The sequence below is a fragment of the Oncorhynchus nerka genome, linkage group LG5, assembly GCF_034236695.1.
Source record: "Oncorhynchus nerka isolate Pitt River linkage group LG5, Oner_Uvic_2.0, whole genome shotgun sequence".
Taxonomy (NCBI): Eukaryota; Metazoa; Chordata; class Actinopteri; order Salmoniformes; family Salmonidae; genus Oncorhynchus; species Oncorhynchus nerka.
In genome coordinates, this window is record NC_088400.1 from 26,805,485 (window position 1) to 26,825,978 (window position 20,494).

The 20,494-nt window shown below is 43.9% G+C and overlaps 1 protein-coding gene across 1 annotated transcript; it reads right to left on the bottom strand.

The window, feature by feature from the left end:
• Positions 1-3,136: 3,136 nt before the first annotated feature.
• On the bottom strand, positions 3,137-11,717 carry LOC135571680 (keratin-associated protein 16-1-like). Its single transcript, XM_065018176.1, has 4 exons — positions 11,708-11,717; positions 10,612-11,397; positions 9,900-10,526; positions 3,137-3,210 (listed from the first exon to the last, which is right to left on the bottom strand). The coding sequence occupies exons 1-4, from the start codon at positions 11,715-11,717 to the stop codon at positions 3,137-3,139; spliced, it is 1,497 nt and encodes a 498-aa protein (XP_064874248.1).
• Between the last annotated feature and the right edge of the window lie 8,777 nt (positions 11,718-20,494).

Sequence of the window (20,494 nt, forward strand, 5' to 3'; positions counted from 1 at the left end):
ATGCTTTGTAAGATCGCAGTACATAATAATCAAACCCCCAAAAGAGAGAGGTTACTTAGCATTTAATTGGCCTGTCTTGTGGCGGAGACTGGGTGGGCGCAGGCCATTGTGTGGAAGATAAACATTTGGAGGGCACCTTATTGTTTCATCTTCACGGGACTATGTGTCAATTGAATGAGCTGAATCTGGACCTCTGAGAGAATTTGCTGAGGCAAAATGTTTATGTGGAATTCTTAGTTAGATTAGGGATCATCAGTTCAAATTGATTTCATCAAGTGATTATTGTGATCTTATAATGAGCTTGATCATTTGTGAAATAAACTCAGCCAAAAGAGAAACGTCCCTTTTTCAGGACCCTGTCTTTCAAAGATAATTTGTAAAAATCCAAATAACTTCACAGATCCTCATTGTAAAGGGTTTAAACACAGTTTCCCATGCTTGTTCAATAAACCATAAACAATTCATGAACATGCACCTGTGGAACGGTCGTTAAGACACTAACAGCTTACAGACGGTAGGCAATAAAGGTCACAGTTATGAAAACGTAGGACACTAAAGAGGCCTTTCTACTGATTCTGAAAAACACCAAAAGAAGCTCATCTGCGTGAACATGCCTTAGGCATGCTGCAAGGAGGCATGAGGACTGCAGATGTGGCCAGGGCAATAAATTGTGATGTCTGTACTGTGAGATGCCCAGGACAGCGATACAGGGAGACAGAAGTGGCAGACCACGTGTAACAACACCTGCACAGAATCGGTACATCCGAACATCACACCTGCGGGACAGGTACAGGATGGCAACAACAACTGCCCGAGTTACACCAGGAATGCACAATCCCTCCATCAGTGCTCAGACTGTCCGCAATAGGCTGAGAGAGGCTGGACTGAGGGCTTGTAGGCCTGTTGTAAGGCAGGTCCTCACCAGACATGACTGGCATCAACGTCGCCTATGGACACAAACCCACTGTCGCTGGACCAGACAGGTGTGGCAAAAAGTGCTCTTTGCTGACGAGTCGTGGTTTTGTCTCAGCAGGGGTGATGGTCGAATTCGCGTTTATTGTCGAAGGAATGAGCGCTACACCGAGGCCGGTACTCTGGAGCGGGTTCCATTTGGAGGTGGAGGGTCCGTCATGGTCTGGGGCGGTGTGTCACAGTATCATCGGACTGAGCTTGTTGTCATTGCAGGCAAACTCAACGCTGTGCGTTACAGGGAAGACATCCTCCCTCATGTGGTACCCTTCCTGCAGGCTCATCCTGACATGACCCTCCAGCATGGCAATGCCACCAGCCATACTGCTCGTTCTGTGCGTGATTTCCTGCGAAACAGGAATGTCAGTCTTCTGCCATGGCCAGTGAAGAGCCCGGATCTCAATCCCATTGAGCACATCTGGGACCTGTTGGATCGGAGGGTAAGGGCTAGGGCCATTCCCCTCAGAAATGTCCGGGAACTTGCAGGCGCCTTGGTGGAAGAGTGGGGTAACTCACAGCAAAAACTGGCAAATCTGGTGCAGTCCATGAGGCGGAGATGCGCTGCAGTACTTAATGCAGCTGGTGGCCACAACAGATACTGACTATTACTTTTCATTTTGACCCCCCCCCCTTTGTTCAGGGACACACTATTCCATTTCTGTTAGTCACATGTCTGTGGAACTTGTTCAGTTTATGTCTCAGTTGTTGAGTCATGTTATGTTCATACAAATATTTACACAGTTTGCTGAAAATTAACACAGTTGACAGTGAGGACGTTTCTTTTTTGCTGAGTTTATATTAATAATCGTATTATTAAAATCCATGAGTTATTTATTCTATGTCTATGTTATGTAAGCTATTCCCTCTTTATGTCAGTTTTAATTATGTTGACATTTGCAAGGGGAATATTGAATCTTGACAGAAGAGCCTTTTCTACTGTATTCGTTCTTTAATTAAAAGATGCATTATATCATGACACTATCACTACATCAATAATAACGCCACGAGTCATCTGACACCAAGATGGAGGAGGCTGGGTTCTGTGTTGACTGGCTGTCGGTCAGACGCAGCATAGCCACAGCAGCAGCCTGGCCGTTACCCCTTCATCTGACGCTGGAGGTATGGCACAGTATGACACCTAAAATTGCAGGCCACAAAGTTAGCATCTCCAGCTCTGCAACAATGATCCCTGGCAAATGGAAGTCTGTCATTACAGCCTATAAATAGGGTGGCTAGAGGTACCACAGGAGGTCTACAGAAAGGCTGTCAATTAAAGGTGTTCCGTCTCAGGGAAAATCTTTCACCGGGCAGGGATTCCTCTCTGAACCTGCGATAGGGCATTGTTGGACACCCACGCAGCCTCGATTCTGACCCCACAGTTTCACACCATCGTCTACAGCAGGCTCCTATAGTGTATTTGTGTGGAGTTTTATAGAATGCATTTAGACTCCTTTGTACAGCCTTGCTTTGGAATAGTCCACCTGTTGTTAGGAAATACTGTTCTAAACAGATGCTGCACAATGCCAAATGGCTAATTAACATGTACAATAATCATCAATACCATTTGGCAGCAGGTTTCATTGTTGGTGAACTGAATGAGCATGCTTTTTATATATAAGTATGAGATAGCCATGAGACATATGCCGCTTCTATATGGGAAAGTCATGGCTAAAAAGATTCCTGGATCAAGGGTAATAAATGTATGTTGCCTATGTTTGTCTTCCTCCAGTAGAGAAAACAAACAGGGTCACTTAGCTACACATGCAGGAACATGCAGAGCTATACACTAGGTCATTTAGAAAAGGAACCAAATTGGGTTATCACCCATTGCATTTGCATTCAGAGCTTTATCCGTGGATTGGATGAAGCGCAATGCTAGAGGCAGTATAGAAGTGATAGTGTGCTTGACTCTTCTCTCTTTCAGACACAACATCCTAGAGGCAGTATAGCAGTGATAGTGGGCTTGACTCTTCTCTCTTTCAGACACAACATCCTAGAGGCAGTATAGCGTGCTTGACTCTTCTCTCTTTCAGACACAACATCCTAGAGGCAGTATAGTGATGATAGTGGGCTTGACTCTTCTCTCTTTCAGACACAACATCCTAGAGGCAGTATAGTGGGCTTGACTCTTCTGTCAGACACAAGATGAGTATTTCTTTCTCAACTTTTACGTGTCCATTGTAAGCCTCTCCATCTGTTGTGTCTTTGGCTTCTTCTCCTTCTTGGCTGACTCTAGGGTCACTGAGGAACGGGGGAACAATCTGTTCAGCTCCACTCCAGTTCTCCAGCCCCAACAGGGAGACGGCTTACAGTAGGAACGTTCACAAGGAATAATTCTCAAACTCCTTCTCTCTCCTCCTCTTCTCTCTCCTCTTCTCTCTCTCTCTCTCTCTCTCTCTCTCTCTCTCTCCTCCTCTTCTCTCTCTCTCTCTCTCTCTCTCTCTCTCTCTCTCTCTCTCTCTCTCTCCTCCTCTTCTCTCTCCTCTTCTCTCTCTCTCTCTCTCTCTCTCTCTTTCTCCTCCTCTTCTCTCTCTCTCTCTCTCTCTCTCTCTCTCTCCTCCTCTCTCTCTCTCTCTCTCTCTCTCTCTCTCTCTCTCTCTCTCTCTCTCTTTCTGTCTGTCCATCCATTACTATTTAATATCCAAAGCTTCCTGATGAGCTAATGAACACAGTGTCTCAATGGTTACAGTAAACCCCACTAACCTTTGGAAAGCCTCACAAAGAAAGGCAGTGATTAGTAGATGGGTAACAATAACAAATCAGATATTGAATAGCTCTTTAAGCATGGTCTAGTTTATAGTTTATGCAGTGCATTATGTATTAAACCACCCAGACACATCAAAGATACAGTCGTCCTGGACTGAGCTTCAGGACAGGAAGGAAACTGTTCAGGAATGTTACCATGAGGCCATTGGTGATTTTAAAAACAGCTACAGTGTTTAGTGGCTGTGATGGGAGAGAACATTGCACATTGCAGTGACTCTACAATAGAGTGAAAAGAAGAATACAATTATACAGAATACACATTTTCCAAAACATGAATCCTGAATTCAACAAGGCACTAAAGTAACTGCAGAAAAAAACACAGCAAAGGAATACCCTTGTTGGCCTAAATGCAAAGTGCTATGTTTGGGGCAAATCCATTGGCTCTGTGCCGCTGCATCATGTATGTGGCCTCGCTATTGTTATTTTGCTGCTGCTGTTTCATTATTTGTTACTCCTATTTTCTACATATCTTTTTTACTTATCTATTTTCTTACTTAACACCTTTTTCTTCTCAACGTCTTAAAGCATTGTTGGTTAAGGGCTTGGTAAGTAAGCATTTCCCTGTATGGTTGTTTCACCTGTTGTATTCGGGGCATGTGATGTATACAACACCTCAGTCAGTAACTGATGAGCATAGTGGTGGCTGCACCAGGGTACAGGAAGGAGCTAAGCATAGACACAATCCTAGAGGAAAACCTGCAGTCTGCTTTCCACCGGACACTGGGAGATGAATTCACCTTTTAGCAAGACAATAACCTACAACACAAGAACAAATCTACATTGGAGTTGCTTACCAAGACGATAGTGAATGTAACTGAGTGGCCAAGTTACAGTTTTGACTTAAATATGCTTGAAAATCTATGGCAAGACTTGAACATTGCTGTCTGTCCATGATCCCCAACACCTTCACAGAGCTTCAAGACTTTTGAAAAGAATAATGGGCAACTATTGCACAATTCATGGTGTGCAAAGCGCTTAGAGACTTACTCCAAAACACTCACAGCTGTAGTCACTGCCAAAGGTTGTTTAAAAAAAAAACTTGGATTGACTCAGGGGGTGAAAACTTATCTTAACAATTGTTATTTTTCATACATGTAAACTTTTTGTTTCTTCCATTTTGATATTAAATAGTAGATCAATGACCCCAAAAAATCACAACTAATTCATGTCAATCCCACTTTGTAATGCCACAAAATGTGAACACAATCAAAGGGGGGTTAATACTCATAATAGCCACTGTATATGCTGTGTGAAATGGTTTTCAAAGAGTTGATGAAAAGACCCAGAGGAGGATTGTGTCTGATTTCTCTTCCAGAAGGGGCCCTTCGTGTAACATTATTGATGAGCTGGAAGAAGATACAGTGGTTCCGACAAATAGATAAGCGATGGTACGACTTCAATGAATAAAAGGGACATTATTAAAGTGTTAAAAAGAGCTCAATTACAGAGCAGTCCTAACCAGCCAGGAACATATACTGGCCCTATATACTGGCCCCCATCTCTAATACCTTGCATGGGAGATTGTTGAGCTTGTACCTGCAACAGGACAGGTTGTTCTACACTGCTGCTGCCACCCACATTTTGTGCAGCTCCCACTCTACTCTGAGGCCACTGCTAAAAAGCCAGCCTGTTGGCTGTGATTTGATTAGAAGTGGCTTAATGGTGCCATGTGTCACCTGGATATGCAATGTCCAAGCCTGCCATTCACTGCACTGGAAAGACTGCACACCGTTTTCTACAGTAGATGATGGGACTTCGTGGCTAAAACAATTATCTTTCTAAAGGTTTTCATAAGAATGGAAGCTGATTGATCTCAGATACAAAAGGTGAACAGCAGGAAATTGCAAGAATCCAATTCAGCCGTTATTGAGATCTTTTCTAATGAACTGATGGAGTACGAGGAAATGTCAAATGAATGCATTCTTATCTTCCCATTCATTTCATACTGCTGATCCATCTTTGTACTACAGTGAATAGTACATATTCATTAAACAAAGAAAGAGTTGCAGATCTCTGATTCAGGGATTCAGGGAATGATTATACATACAAAACATTATGTCAAACCAGCCACAAACAAGGGACAAATACTGTCTGTTTAGTGGATGACTGAAAGGGTGGGCAGGTCTTTATCTGTGCCATGGCTGACATAATTAAAGCCATATAATCAATCCTGGTTACTAATCAACAGATTGATGTGCAGCAGAATGCTTAATGGCAGGCCTTGATTTTCCCCTATATGTGTGAGCAGGCATTGCTTTTCCCCTATGTTTGTGAGCAGGCATTGATTTTCCACTATGTGTGTGAGCAGGCATTGATTTTCCCCTATGTGTGTGAGCAGGCATTGCTTTTCCCCTATGTGTGTGAGCAGGCATTGCTTTTCCCCTATGTGTGTGAGCAGGCATTGATTTTCCCCTATGTGTGTGAGCAGGCATTGATTTTCCCCTATGTGTGTGAGCAGGCCTTGATTTTCCCCTATATGTGTGAGCAGGCATTGATTTTCCCCTATGTGTGTGAGCAGGCATTGATTTCCCCCTATATGTGTGAGCAGGCATTGATTTTCCCCTATATGTGTGAGCAGGCATTGATTTTCCCCTATGTGTGTGAGCAGGCATTGATTTTCCCCTATGTGTGTGAGCAGGCCTTGATTTTCCCCTATATGTGTGAGCAGGCATTGATTTTCCCCTATATGTGTGAGCAGGCATTGATTTTCCCCTATGTTTGTGAGCAGGCATTGATTTTCCCCTATATGTGTGAGCAGGCATTGATTTTCCCCTATATGTGTGAGCAGGCATTGATTTTCCCCTATATGTGTGAGCAGGCATTGATTTTCCCCTATATGTGTGAGCAGGCATTGATTTTCCCCTATATGTGTGAGCAGGCATTGATTTCCCCTATATGTGTGAGCAGGCATTGATTGTCCCCTATGTGTGTGAGCAGGCATTGATTTTCCCCTATGTGTGTGAGCAGGCCTTGATTTTCCCCTATGTGTGTGAGCAGGCCTTGATTGTCCCCTATGTGTGTGAGCAGGCATTGATTTTCCCCTATGTGTGTGAGCAGGCATTGATTGTCCCCTATGTGTGTGAGCAGGCATTGATTTCCCCTATATGTGTGAGCAGGCATTGCTTTTCCCCTATATGTGTGAGCAGGCATTGATTGTCCCCTATGTGTGTGAGCAGGCATTGATTTCCCCTATATGTGTGAGCAGGCATTGCTTTTCCCCTATATGTGTGAGCAGGCATTGATTGTCCCCTATGTGTGTGAGCAGGCCTTGATTTTCCCCTATGTCTGTGAGCAGGCCTTGATTGTCCCCTATGTGTGTGAGCAGGCATTGATTTTCCCCTATGTGTGTGAGCAGGCATTGATTGTCCCCTATGTGTGTGAGCAGGCATTGATTTTCCCCTATGTGTGTGAGCAGGCCTTGATTGTCCCCTATGTGTGTGAGCAGGCATTGATTTTCCCCTATGTGTGTGAGCAGGCATTGCTGGGACTGGGTTCACTGTGGCCAGCGCAGAAAAATCTATTTCTCCCCAGACAGATTATCGCACAAAACTCTTTGTAATTGAACTCTTATGTGATGTGGAATGGAATGCCATTGGAATTCATGATGCGCACCTTATATCTATACCAATCACTACAACATGGGGTGTGTTTGCTCGTAACCTCTTTGTATGCTTTCTGTATATTTTCTCTCCTTATTCCCTCCTTCTCAGATGATTCCCTTACTGCATTTCATTGCTCTTGTGAATATTAAACTGAGAGTAGGCTGTATCTGAAGTGACTGAGCTCAGTAGATTATGACGTCTGTATGTGCATGTTGATGTATGCCATGCTAATAACGGTGTTCGTTCACTCTAGGGTTGTTCAGCAGCTGCTAATTGCTGTGACATAGTTCTCTACCTCCAGTAGCCCCCTCAGCCCAGGGCCAATGACACTGCTATCCTGGGATGGTCATGGGCAGGTCAGCCCATTCAGAGGGGCAGAGTGAGGCTACTGCGGATGCTGCAGCTGTGAATACTGCCCATGCTACACTGTCTATCCTCTCTCCCCTCTCTTCTCTCTCCTCTCTTCTCTTTCTCCTCTTTCCTCTTTCCTCTTTCTCCTCTCCTCTCCTCTCCTCTCCTCTCCTCTCCTCTCCTCTCCTCTCCTCTCCTCTCCTCTCCTCTCCTCTCCTCTCCTCTTCTCCTCTCTTCTCTTTCTCCTCTCTCCTCTTTCTCCTCTCTCCTCCTCTCCTCTCCTCTCCTCTCCACTCCTCTCCTCTCCTCTTCTCTTCTCTTCTCTTCTCTTCTCTTCTCTATTTCTTCTCTCCTCTCTCCTCCCAGCTCCCCCAGATTACTGCTTTGTCTAAAGGCTGAGGAGGAGGAGTGTTAGCTAGTTACTGCTGTGATATAGAGTCAAAGGAGGATGAAATGTTCTGGCAAAGAGACAGAGGTTGGAGCATATGTTCTCCAGTCCTCTGGCTGTATGAGGGAAATTATCTGACACACATTATTAGTCATCTTGTTAAGGCAAGTGCTTAACCTTCTGTGGCTGGGCTTGATAGGAGAGGTTGGGGTTCGCATATGGACCCTCATCCCTTGATAAACACACCTCCTCGTGAGCAGTGATTTGGATTTGGCTAACTCTACATGTTACAAATGTTCACTTCTCTTGAAAAAAAGGCACAATGTGATCTCGTGTGCCTCCTGTAGCTCTGAAACTCACAGCATAGCCAGTATGAATCGTAACAGCAGGAAAGCGGCCTTGTTATTTCTTCTTACAGCTTCTCAAGAGCTCTCTTGGGGTGCACCAGTAGATCAATGTTTGTCCAAATGTCACATATTACCTGCAGCAAACCACATTCACGTCTTGACATAGATGCACCTGACTGTGTGTGTGTGTGTGTGTGTGTGTGTGTGTGTGTGTGTGTGTGTGTGTGTGTGTGTGTGTGTGTGTGTGTGTGTGTTAGATACATTTCAATGTAGTGAATCAGCTCCCCTTAGCCATACTTTCTGTATTGATTTTTCCTAAACATTGTAAAGCAGTGTGTGTTTATACGCATGCTAGGGTTTAGCACCATTCAATTGTGCACATATTCATTGTCATAAAATGGGACATACAAGAGTTTGTGGTCATGCAGGCTTTTGCAGCTTTCAGCACCAGAGGGGTGGACAGCTCCTCACTGCAGTAGGGTGAATTCTCAGATGTTTTTTTGTTAGCACAGTGGACGTTATTATTAAGGTGTTATTATGTCACAAACCAATCAACAGATCGATTACAGAACAAGCTGTCTGTACATCACTAGCTCATCCACCACTTTACCCACGCTTCTCCCACTATTCACAACCTCTCCCTAGCTGGCCTCTGCTATAGATTTATCAACCAGGTACTGATACGATGATGATTCAATTATGAGGTGAATATTAATAAACAAAACTGCGAAACATATTTATGGCAGTCCTTTGTCACCGCTCCATGACAATGTTGCCTCTGCCTGCGAACTTCAGCCAAGTCTTATTTAATTGAGACAAAATAACAGGAGTTTTCTGGGATGGTTTTATATTCAGCCCAGCTGAAATTCATCAACCAGGCAGCTGATTTTATCCTTGGCTGTATACCCATCAACCAGGCAGCTGCTTTTATCCTTGGCTGTATACCCATCAACCAGGCAGCTGCTTTTATCCTTGGCTGTATACCCATCAACCAGGCAGCTGCTTTTATCCTTGGCTGTATACCCATCAACCAAGCAGCTGATTTTATCCTTGGCTGTATACCCATCAACCAGGCAGCTGCTTTTATCCTTGGCTGTATACCCATCAACCAGGCAGCTGCTTTTATCCTTGGCTGTATACCCATCAACCAGGCAGCTGCTTTCATCCTTGGCTGTATACCCATCAACCAGGCAGCTGCTTTTATCCTTGGCTGTATACCCATCAACCAGGCAGCTGCTTTTATCCTTGGCTGTATACCCATCAACCAGGCAGCTGCTTTTATCCTTGGCTGTATACCCATCAACCAGGCAGCTGCTTTTATCCTTGGCTGTATACCCATCAACCAGGCAGCTGCTTTTATCCTTGGCTGTATACCCATCAACCAGGCAGCTGCTTTTATCCTTGGCTGTATACCCGTCAATCCAGGCTACATGCAAAGGTCTAAAGACTGACATGATGTTGAATACATTATCCAACCTGAGGTCAGGGCTTTGTAACACAGGACTTTGTAACACAGGACTTTGTAACACAGGACTTTGTAACACAGGGCTTTGTAACACAGGCCTTTGTAACACAGGACTTTGTAACACAGGGATTTGTAACACAGGGATTTGTAACACAGGACTTTGTAACACAGGACTTTGTAACACAGGACTTTGTAACACAGGACTTTGTAACACAGGGATTTGTAACACAGGGATTTGTAACACAGGACTTTGTAACACAGGACTTTGTAACACAGGACTTTGTAACACAGGGATTTGTAACACAGGACTTTGTAACACAGGACTTTGTAACACAGGGATTTGTAACACAGGACTTTGTAACACAGGATTTTGTAACACAGGACTTTGTAACACAGAGATTTGTAACACAGGGATTTGTAACACAGGACTTTGTAACACAGGGATTTGTAACACAGGGATTTGTAACACGGGACTTTGTAACACAGGACTTTGTAACACAGGACTTTGTAACACAGGACTTTGTAACATAGGGATTTGTAACACAGGGATTTGTAACACAGGACTTTGTAACACAGGACTTTGTAACACAGGACTTTGTAACACAGGGCTTTGTAACACAGGCCTTTGTAACACAGGACTTTGTAACACAGGGATTTGTAACACAGGGATTTGTAACACAGGACTTTGTAACACAGGACTTTGTAACACAAGGACTTTGTAACACAGGACTTTGTAACACAGGGATTTGTAACACAGGGATTTGTAACACAGGACTTTGTAACACAGGACTTTGTAACACAGGACTTTGTAACACAGGGATTTGTAACACAGGACTTTGTAACACAGGACTTTGTAACACAGGGATTTGTAACACAGGACTTTGTAACACAGGATTTTGTAACACAGGACTTTGTAACACAGAGATTTGTAACACAGGGATTTGTAACACAGGACTTTGTAACACAGGGATTTGTAACACAGGGATTTGTAACACGGGACTTTGTAACACAGGACTTTGTAACACAGGACTTTGTAACACAGGACTTTGTAACATAGGGATTTGTAACACAGGGATTTGTAACACAGGGATTTGTAACACGGGACTTTGTAACACAGGACTTTGTAACACAGGACTTTGTAACACAGGACTTTGTAACATAGGGATTTGTAACACAGGGATTTGTAACACAGGACTTTGTAACACAGGACTTTGTAACACAGGACTTTGTAACACAGGACTTTGTAACACAGGGATTTGTAACACAGGGATTTGTAACACAGGACTTTGTAACACAGGACTTTGTAACACAGGACTTTGTAACACAGGGATTTGTAACACAGGACTTTGTAACACAGGACTTTGTAACACAGGGATTTGTAACACAGGACTTTGTAACACAGGATTTTGTAACACAGGACTTTGTAACACAGAGATTTGTAACACAGGGATTTGTAACACAGGACTTTGTAACACAGGGATTTGTAACACAGGGATTTGTAACACAGGGCTTTGTAACACAGGGATTTGTAACACAGGGATTTGTAACACAGGGATTTGTAACACGGGACTTTGTAACACAGGACTTTGTAACACAGGACTTTGTAACATAGGGATTTGTAACACAGGGATTTGTAACACAGGGCTTTGTAACACAGGGATTTGTAACACAGGGATTTGTAACACTGACTTTGTAACACCGACTTTGTAACTAAACCAGGTATGTGACCAGAATTAAACAGGTATTATCACATATGATAGAGGGAATTAGAGTTGTTCTGATGAATAAAACATCGGATTTAGTATATCGAACATCTTACTGACATTCATTATACTTGACAATGTTCCAGTGTTCCTATGTTAGAATGTTCCAGTTCTGTTGGTATTGAGATATTACTTTTGAATATTGTTGATGCCTATTCTTGGAAACACTTTTCTTTGTACCTTCTTCAGTTGATCTTCTCAAAAGGATTTGATATGTTCAGCGTTATTATATCTTTTTTTAAAAGGTACTTTTACGGAAGCTTTAAATAAACATTTGATGAGCCACATTAGCAGAAGTTGGAGTGTATAAACCCCCTTTGAACCTCTTGGTTGTTGCAAAAGCCCATTTGAATTCTAATAGGAAGAACTGGAAATAGGCCAGTTCCCTTTCAGTTGTTAGACTCAGTGTCGGCCTGGAAAACTTTTCTTAACACCCTTTACAGGTGAAACACAGTGTGCCAGTATTTGTGTTGGAGTACTTATATATATGACTGTTAGGATGGTTGTACAAATGTTACATGCTTTTTCAGCGTACTATCATTTTGTAGCACTCTTGTCATTTCCAGGCATTCTATAAGTAGTTCTAGTAAAGTCTGTGAATGTTTTCAGACAATATATAGTTTGATAATTCAACTGCCTGACAGAAGTTGATTTTGGTTAATGTGCTTGATTTGTATGAGATCACATTGAGTTGAGACCATCCCAAAAATGTATCTTAAATGGTTTTCTCAATGCAATTTAACAAAATAATATTTCATTGGGTAATGTTTGTTTAGGATTGTGATTGTTCAGCTCCTCGTGAAGGCAATCACATTGCATGGCATGGTTTTAATAAGGGATCTGACGCGAGCCAGCAGTGACAGGGCCTGCTACTGTAGGTGGTGGAGACAGAGACGAGAGAGAGATGAGAGAGGAGAAAAAGGGGGCTGTGTGGGCTGTGTGTTTCACCACTCACATATCTTGTTATGGTGAGAGTAGGGATCACTATAAAGCTTGTGTGATATACAAATATGACTTATTGACTTATTCCACATTTTGTTGTGCTACAGCCTGAATACAAAATGGATTAAATATATATTTTTTGTCACCCATCTACATACAAGACCTCATAATGACAAGTGAAAACATGTTTTTAGACATTTTTCCAAGTTTATTGAACATGAAATACTGAAATAACCCCCCTGAGTCAATACTTTGGAAAAGCACCTTTGGCAGCTATTACAGCTGTGAGTCTTTCTGGGTTTGTCTCTAAGAACTTTCCATGCCTGGATTGTACAACATTTGCCCATTATTCTTTTCATAACTCTTCAAGCTCTGTCAAATTGGTTTTTGATCATTGCTAGACACCCATTTTCAAGTCTTGTCAGAGATTTTCAAGTAGATTTAGGTCAAAACTGTAACTTGGCCACTCAATAACATTCACTGTCTTATTGGTAAGCAATTTCAGTGCAGATTTGGCCTTGTGATTTAGGTTATTGTCTTGCTGAAAGGTGAATTCATCTCCCAATGTCTGGTGGAAAGCAGACTGAACCAGGTTTTCCTCTAGGATTTTCCCTGTGCTTAGCTCCATTCCATTTATTTTTTATCCTGAAATACTCTCCAGTCCTTAATGATTACAAGCATACCCATAACATGATGCATCCACCACTATGCTTGAAAATATGGTACTCAGTAATGTGTTGAATTGGATTTTCCCGAAATATAACACTTTGTATTCAAGACAAAAAGTGAATTGCTTTACTTTAGTGCCTTGTTGCAAACAGGATGCATGCAAATGTTTATTCTGTACAGGTATCCTTCTTTTCACTTTGTCAATTAGGTTAGTATTGTGGCGTAACTACAATATTGTTGTTCATACTCAGTTTCCTCCTGTCACAGCCATTCATTTCTAACTGTTTTAAAGTCACCATTGGGCTGAAATCCCTGAGCAGTTTCCTTCCTCTTCGGCAACTGAGTTAGGAAGGATGCCTGTATCTTTGTAGTGACTTTGTAGTGAATCTGTGTTTGAAATTCACTGTTCGACTGATGGACCAAACAGATAATTGTATGTTTGGGGTACAGAGATCATGCTAAACACTATTATTGCACACAGAGTGAGTTCATGCAACTTAGTATGTGTTTTTAGCTTGCTAAATAAATAGCTTTATACATAGATACAGTAGCCTATTAGCCACGTTGTATTGACAATCCCAGCCTTAGTTACAGTCGTCCGTTTTTGTCCAATACAGTGCCTTGCGAAAGTATTCGGCCCCCTTGAACTTCGGACCTTTTGCCACATTTCAGGCTTCAAACATAAAGATATAAAACTGTATTTTTTTGAAGAATCAACAACAAGTGGGACACAATCATGAAGTGGAACGACATTTATTGGATATTTCAAACTTTTTTAACAAATCAAATACTGAAAAATGGTGTCCCACTTGTTGTTGATTCTTCACAAAAAAATACAGTTTTATATCTTTATGTTTGAAGCCTGAAATGTGGCAAAAGGTCGCAAAGTTCAAAGGGGCCGAATACTTTCGCAAGGCACTGTATATGTGACCCACCACATAGATTCGGTCCAATGTCGCAAAATTTCAAATGGTGTTTTATTAGATTTTTTATATATACTTTATTTTTTACATGGTATCCAATTGGTAATTACAGTCTTGTCTCATCACTGCAACTCCCGTATGGAGAAGCGAAGGTCGAGAGTCGCGCGTCTTCCGAAACACGACCCAACCAAGCTGCACTGCTTTTTGACACAATGCCCACTTAACCCGTAAGCCAGCCGCACCAATGGTTCGGAGGAAACACCGTACACCTGGCGACCGTGTCAGCGTGCACTGCACCCGGCCCGCCACAGGAGTCGCTAGTTCACGATGGGACAAGGACATCCCTGCCAGCCAAACCTTCCCCCAACCCGGACGATGCTGGGCCAATTGTGTGCCGCCCCATGGGTCTCCCGGTCAAGGCCGGCTGCGACAGAGCCTGGACTCGAACCCAGAATCTGTAGTGGCACAGTGCCTTAGACCACTGCGTCACTTGGGAGGCCCCAACATTTGCTTTCTAACCCTCTCGCGTGTTCTCTCTTCTCTCTGTCTCCATCAACAAGGTTTCCATGTCTGCTCCACACAGACCGGAGAAGTAAGCGGGCAAGCAATGCATTATGGTCATTGTAGTTAATTATCAGGTTGTCTGCGCTAAACTATGTCAAACTATGTCGAATATTGTTTGGACTTGATCTGATTTATCGCTACAAAAAACTGAGCATCAAACACACAGAAAAAAACGAAGGAAATGGAATTCAAGTAATTGAACCTATGTCAGTCAATTAGTTATTTAAAAACGACATTATTAGTAAACCTATAAAATTCACACAGATAAGCATTGCCATTATTTTGTTTTTTTAAAGGGAAATGTGTGATTGGTACATCCATTTTTTAACTAAATTATATAGGTTTGAACTGCAGATTGCCCCTTTAAAGTAAGGACGTGATTTTGGAATCTCTAGAATAAAAGCTTCACCTGTGCTTTAGAAAAGATCCCATTTTTTCGTGCACCACTATTGTATAGTGTTGAATGGGTGCAGGTGCAGGGTTAATTGTGGCCTAGCTCTGTATCCCTGTAACAACGGGGAGGGTGAGAAATGGCCGGAATCAATGCAAAGGATCCAATGAACAAGCCACTCAGCTGCTTTCTGCCTGCTGTCTTTTATAACTCTTTAATGGTGCTGTAACCATGATATATGGTGAGTAATGAACTGCTGAACAGGTGTTTGAGCATCCATGATCAGACACAGTGTGCCAACCAGCCAACACACTCTGTGTATAGAGTATGACTGTATGTCACAACATTGGGGTTTGCGTGGGTTAAACAGATCAGTATGTAATGGCCATGCAGTGTCACACAGGTCAGACCTGGATGTTGTTTACTTTCTGAATGGCTCTTTACAACCGTTTCACTTCTGCAAGAATCCCACCAGGTTGGGACTTACACGTCTATGTGGAGGGATATGTTACTGGAGGGATGTGTTACTGGAGGGATGTGTTACTGGAGGGATGTGTTACTGGAGGTATGTGTTACTGGAGGGATGTGTTACTGGAGGGATGTGTTACTGGAGGTATGTGTTACTGGAGGGATGTGTTACTGGAGGCATGTGTTACTGGAGGTATGTGTTACTGGAGGCATGTGTTACTGGAGGCATGTGTTACTGGAGGGATGTGTTACTGGAGGGATGTGTTACTGGAGGGATGTGTTACTGGAGGTATGTGTTACTGGAGGGATGTGTTACTGGAGGGATGTGTTACTGGAGGCATGTGTTACTGGAGGGATGTGTTACTGGAGGGATGTGTTACTGGAGGGATGTGTTACTGGAGGGATGTGTTACTGGAGGGATGTGTTACTCAACACTTAGTGATGTATTTTCCCTCTCACCGAGGCCCAGTCAGTGGAGTGACTTTGTAGTGATTGAGTCCTGTCAGATGGAGTGGGCTGCTCCACTGATGGCCTGGTGTCTGTATCGGTGTTCCTTTGTGACTGTGTAGCTGTGTTGCTGTGTAGGTGTGTGGCTGTGTAGCTGTGTTTAAAGAGTTGCTGTGTAGCTGTGTAGGTGTGTGGCTATGTAGCTGTGTAGCTTTGTGGCTGGGTAGCCGAGTGGCTGTGTAGCTTTGTTTAAAGTGTTGCTGTGTGGCTGTGTAGCTGTGCAGCTGTGTTTAAAGTGTTGCTGTGTAGATTAGTAGCTGTGTAGCTGTGTTGCTGTGTAGCTGAGTAGCTGTGTGGCTGTGTAGCTGTGTAGATGTGTAGCTGTGTGGTGGTGTAGCTGTGTAGCTGGGTTGCTTTGTCGCTGGATAGCTGTGTATCTGTGGTGCTGTGTGCCTGTGTTGCTGTGTTAATGTGTAGCTGTGTTGCTGTGTAGCTGTTTAGCTGTGTTCTGTAGCTGTGTAGCTGAGTAGCTGTGTGGCTGTGTTGATGTGTGGATCTGTGGCTGTGCAGCTGTGTTGCTGTGTAGCTGCGTAGCTGTGTGGCTGTGTAACTGTGTAGCTGTGTTGCTGTGTAGCTGAGTAACTGTGATGCTGTGTAGCCTTGTTGCCATGTGGCCGTGTGGCTGTGTAGCTGTTTAGCTGTGTAGTAGTGTGGCTGTGTGGTTGTGTGGCTGTGTGGCTGTGTAGCTCTGTAGCTGTGTTGCTGCTTGTCTGTGTCGCTGTGTTTCTGTATAGCTGAGTAGCTGTGTTGTTGTGTAGATGTGTAGCACTGTTGCTGTGTAGCTGTGTAGCTGAGTAACTTGGTTGGTGTGTTGCTGTGTAGATGTGTGGCTGTGTGGCTGTGTTGCTGTGCAGCTGTGTAGCTGTGTAGCCATTTAGCTGTGTTGTTGTATGCTGTGTAGATCTGTAGGTGCATTGCTGTGTAGCTGTGTAGCTGAGTAGCTGTGTTGCTGTGTAGCTGTGTAGCTGTGTTAATGTGTAGCTGTGTTAATGTATAGCTGTGTAGATGTGTGGCTGTGTAGCTGTGTTTCTGTGTTGCTGTGTGGCTGTGTTGCCATGTGGCGGTGTAGCTGTTTGGCTGTGTAGTAGTAGGGGTGTAACTGTGTGGCTGTGTAGCCGTGTGGCTGTGCTCTTTTGATTTGTGACTGTGTAGCTCTGTGGCTAGGTTGTGTAGCTGTGTAGCTGTGTAGCTGTGTGGCTGTGTAGCTGAGTAGCTGTGTTGCTGTGTGGCTGTGTGGCTGTGTAGCTGTGTTGCTGTGTAGCTGTGTTGTCGTGTGGCTGTGTGGCTGTTTGGCTGTGTAGCTGTGTAGCAGTGTGGCTGTGTGGCTGTGTTGCTGTGCGGCTGTGCAGCCGTGTTGCCGTATAGCCTTGTGGCCGCGTGGCCATGTGGCTGTGTGCTTGAGGAGCATGGCTGGATCCTCTGTCTCCAAAGCCGTCTGAAGCACACATCAACTCTTCGTGGTCTGAGTGGAGCCCGGAATGGCCAGATGGTGGTACAATCTGACTGCTGGTGCTTTATTCTCAGCACATACTGCTGGTCATGGGAGACGGTGGACTACACCATTGGTCTCTCAGAGGGGGCTGGTTGAAGACTGTGTTGTCCACAGATAATGGTCTGCCGCCTGGCCGGTCTAATGCCTGGCTACCACCGTCACACAGCCATCTAATCTCTGCAGGGCTGTAGACTGTAGAGTTGTAGACCTGTAGACTGTAGAGCTGTAGACTGTAGAGCTGTAGACTGTAGAGTTGTAGACTGTAGAGTTGTAGACTGTAGAGCTGCAGGGCTGTAGACTGTAGAGTTGTAGACTGTAGAGCTGTAGACTGTAGAGCTGCAGACTGTAGAGCTGTAGACTGTAGAGCTGCAGGGCTGTAGACTGTAGAGTTGTAGACTGTAGAGCTGCAGGGCTGTAGACTGTAGAGCTGTAGACTGTAGAGCTGCAGGGCTGTAGACTGTAGAGTTGTAGAGCTGTAGACTGTAGAGCTGCAGGGCTGTAGACTGTATAGTTGTAGAGCTGTAGACTGTAGAGCTGCAGGGCTGTAGACTATAGAGTTGTAGACTGTAGAGTTGTAGACTGTAGACTGTAGAGCTGTAGACTGTAGAGTTGTAGAATGGAGTCAATCTGCCACGTTACACCCCAATTTACAATTCACTTACTTCTGAATTCAAGGGGGATTTCCAACCACTGTGTCTCTTCTGTGGTGAATTCCACTTTGGAACTTGTTGCCCATCTTAAAGAACATGCTCCAACCAGCAGATCATTAACTTTGAAAGCCTTAAGAGGACATATGGTTATAGAAATGCTTTGGGAAAGGAGCGATACCTCACATTTCAACGAACTAAGCAGAAAACCGTCTTTCTTGCACTAGTGAGTGTTCCTTTTAAAAGGATGACTGTTATAGACTACAGTTAGTACTAACGCTTGGCATTACCTGGGGATTTGGTCATGTTAGAGGTTTTAGAGGTTCTACAAAATGATTTATGAGAAGAAGGCTTAAGGAAAAACCATCCGTTTTAGTGTGCAGACCTCAATCCTCTTCATTCTGAGAGATGAGAAAGTGTTACAGTTAGATCAGTACAATTAGACATCACAGTAGTAGCTTGTCATACCAGGGCTCAGCGGGGTACTACAGCATGTGTCTTCATGGGACAGTTTTAGAAAGTGGGAACCCCTAAATATTTGATGGCCAGATACTTGGAAAGAGGGCCTAATGGCCCGCAGTCTGCAAACCATGTATACTGTTTTGGATAGAAATAGCATCTTGTTGTTGTATTTACTCTCATGGTTCTGTAAGTAGATGGATGATCTGTGTGTGGTGTTTAAAGGGCTCCTGCTGGGGTTGGGTTGTTCACAGGGAGAGGCATACAGTATCATACAGATGTAGGATCTGTGTGTGGTGTTTAAAGGGCTCCTGCTGGGGTTGGGTTGTTCACAGGGAGAGGCATACAGTATCATACAGGTGTAGGATCTGTGTGTGGTGTTTAAAGGGCTCCTGCTGGGGTTGGGTTGTTCACAGGGAGAGGCATACAGTATCATACAGATGTAGGATCTGTGTGTGGTGTTTAAAGGGCTCCTGCTGGGGTTGGGTTGTTCACAGGGAGAGGCATACAGTATCATACAGATGTAGGATATGTGTGTGGTGTTTAAAGGGCTCCTGCTGGGGTTGGGTTGTTCACAGGGAGAGGCATACAGTATCATACAGGTGTAGGATCTGTGTGTGGTGTTTAAAGGGCTCCTGCTGGGGTTGGGTTGTTCACAGGGAGAGGCATACAGTATCATACAGGTGTAGGATCTGTGTGTGGTGTTTAAAGGGCTCCTGCTGGGGTTGGGTTGTTCACAGGGAGAGGCATACAGTATCATACAGGTGTAGGATCTGTGTGTGGTGTTTAAAGGGCTCCTGCTGGGGTTGTTCACAGGGAGAGGCATACAGTATCATACAGATGTAGGATCTGTGTGTGGTGTTTAAAGGGCTCCTGCTGGGGTTGGGTTGTTCACAGGGAGAGGCATACAGTATCATACAGATGTAGGATCTGTGTGTGGTGTTTAAAGGGCTCCTGCTGGGGTTGGGTTGTTCACAGGGAGAGGCATACAGTATCATACAGATGTAGGATCTGTGTGTGGTGTTTAAAGGGCTCCTGCTGGGGTTGGGTTGTTCACAGGGAGAGGCATACAGTATCATACAGATGTAGGATCTTCATTTGAGACAATAATAATCCTGCAGCAGCAGGAAATATGAATTATTATGTGGATTCAAATGAATGGACATTTTTGTAGTGTTTTGCTACTGTTTTGTTTCTTAAGGGAGTCTGAAAGTGGAAATTCCAAACTTCAGAAACGTCTTTATACATCAAATACAGTAGAGTTTTAACCGTTGGACGCGTTTAAAGGAAAGTTCTTCTGCAAGAGGGTGATCAAATTAAGATCCTACATCTGTAGGTCTGGCCTTGTGCTCTCATCAGTGGCATCCCAACAGTCCTTTTGTCTCTAGGGATCCTTTTTGAATTGAGGAAGGCGAGGCCCTAGTACCCTTTACTCATGTCCTGGGCAGGAAAAAAGAGGCACCAAAGCTGCTGTCCAGTCCCTGTGATTTATGTTGGTCTTATCCCAGAGCCTGATTTACATGTTTGTTCTGCCCGGTAACTCGTGGCAGGGGTTCAACTTAATACTAACAATGGAACTAGCTTTGTGTCCTTGACAGCAGGTGAAATAAGTTGTAGACAAACTCTGGCCCAGAACTCACTGTGAAGGTACGTTTCTAATGCCTGGTTGAGCTCTTATGGAGGAAATAATGCCTGGTTGAGCTCTTACGGAGGAAATAATGCCTGGTTGAGCTCTTACGGAGGAAATAATGCCTGGTTGAGCTCTTACGGAGGAAATAATT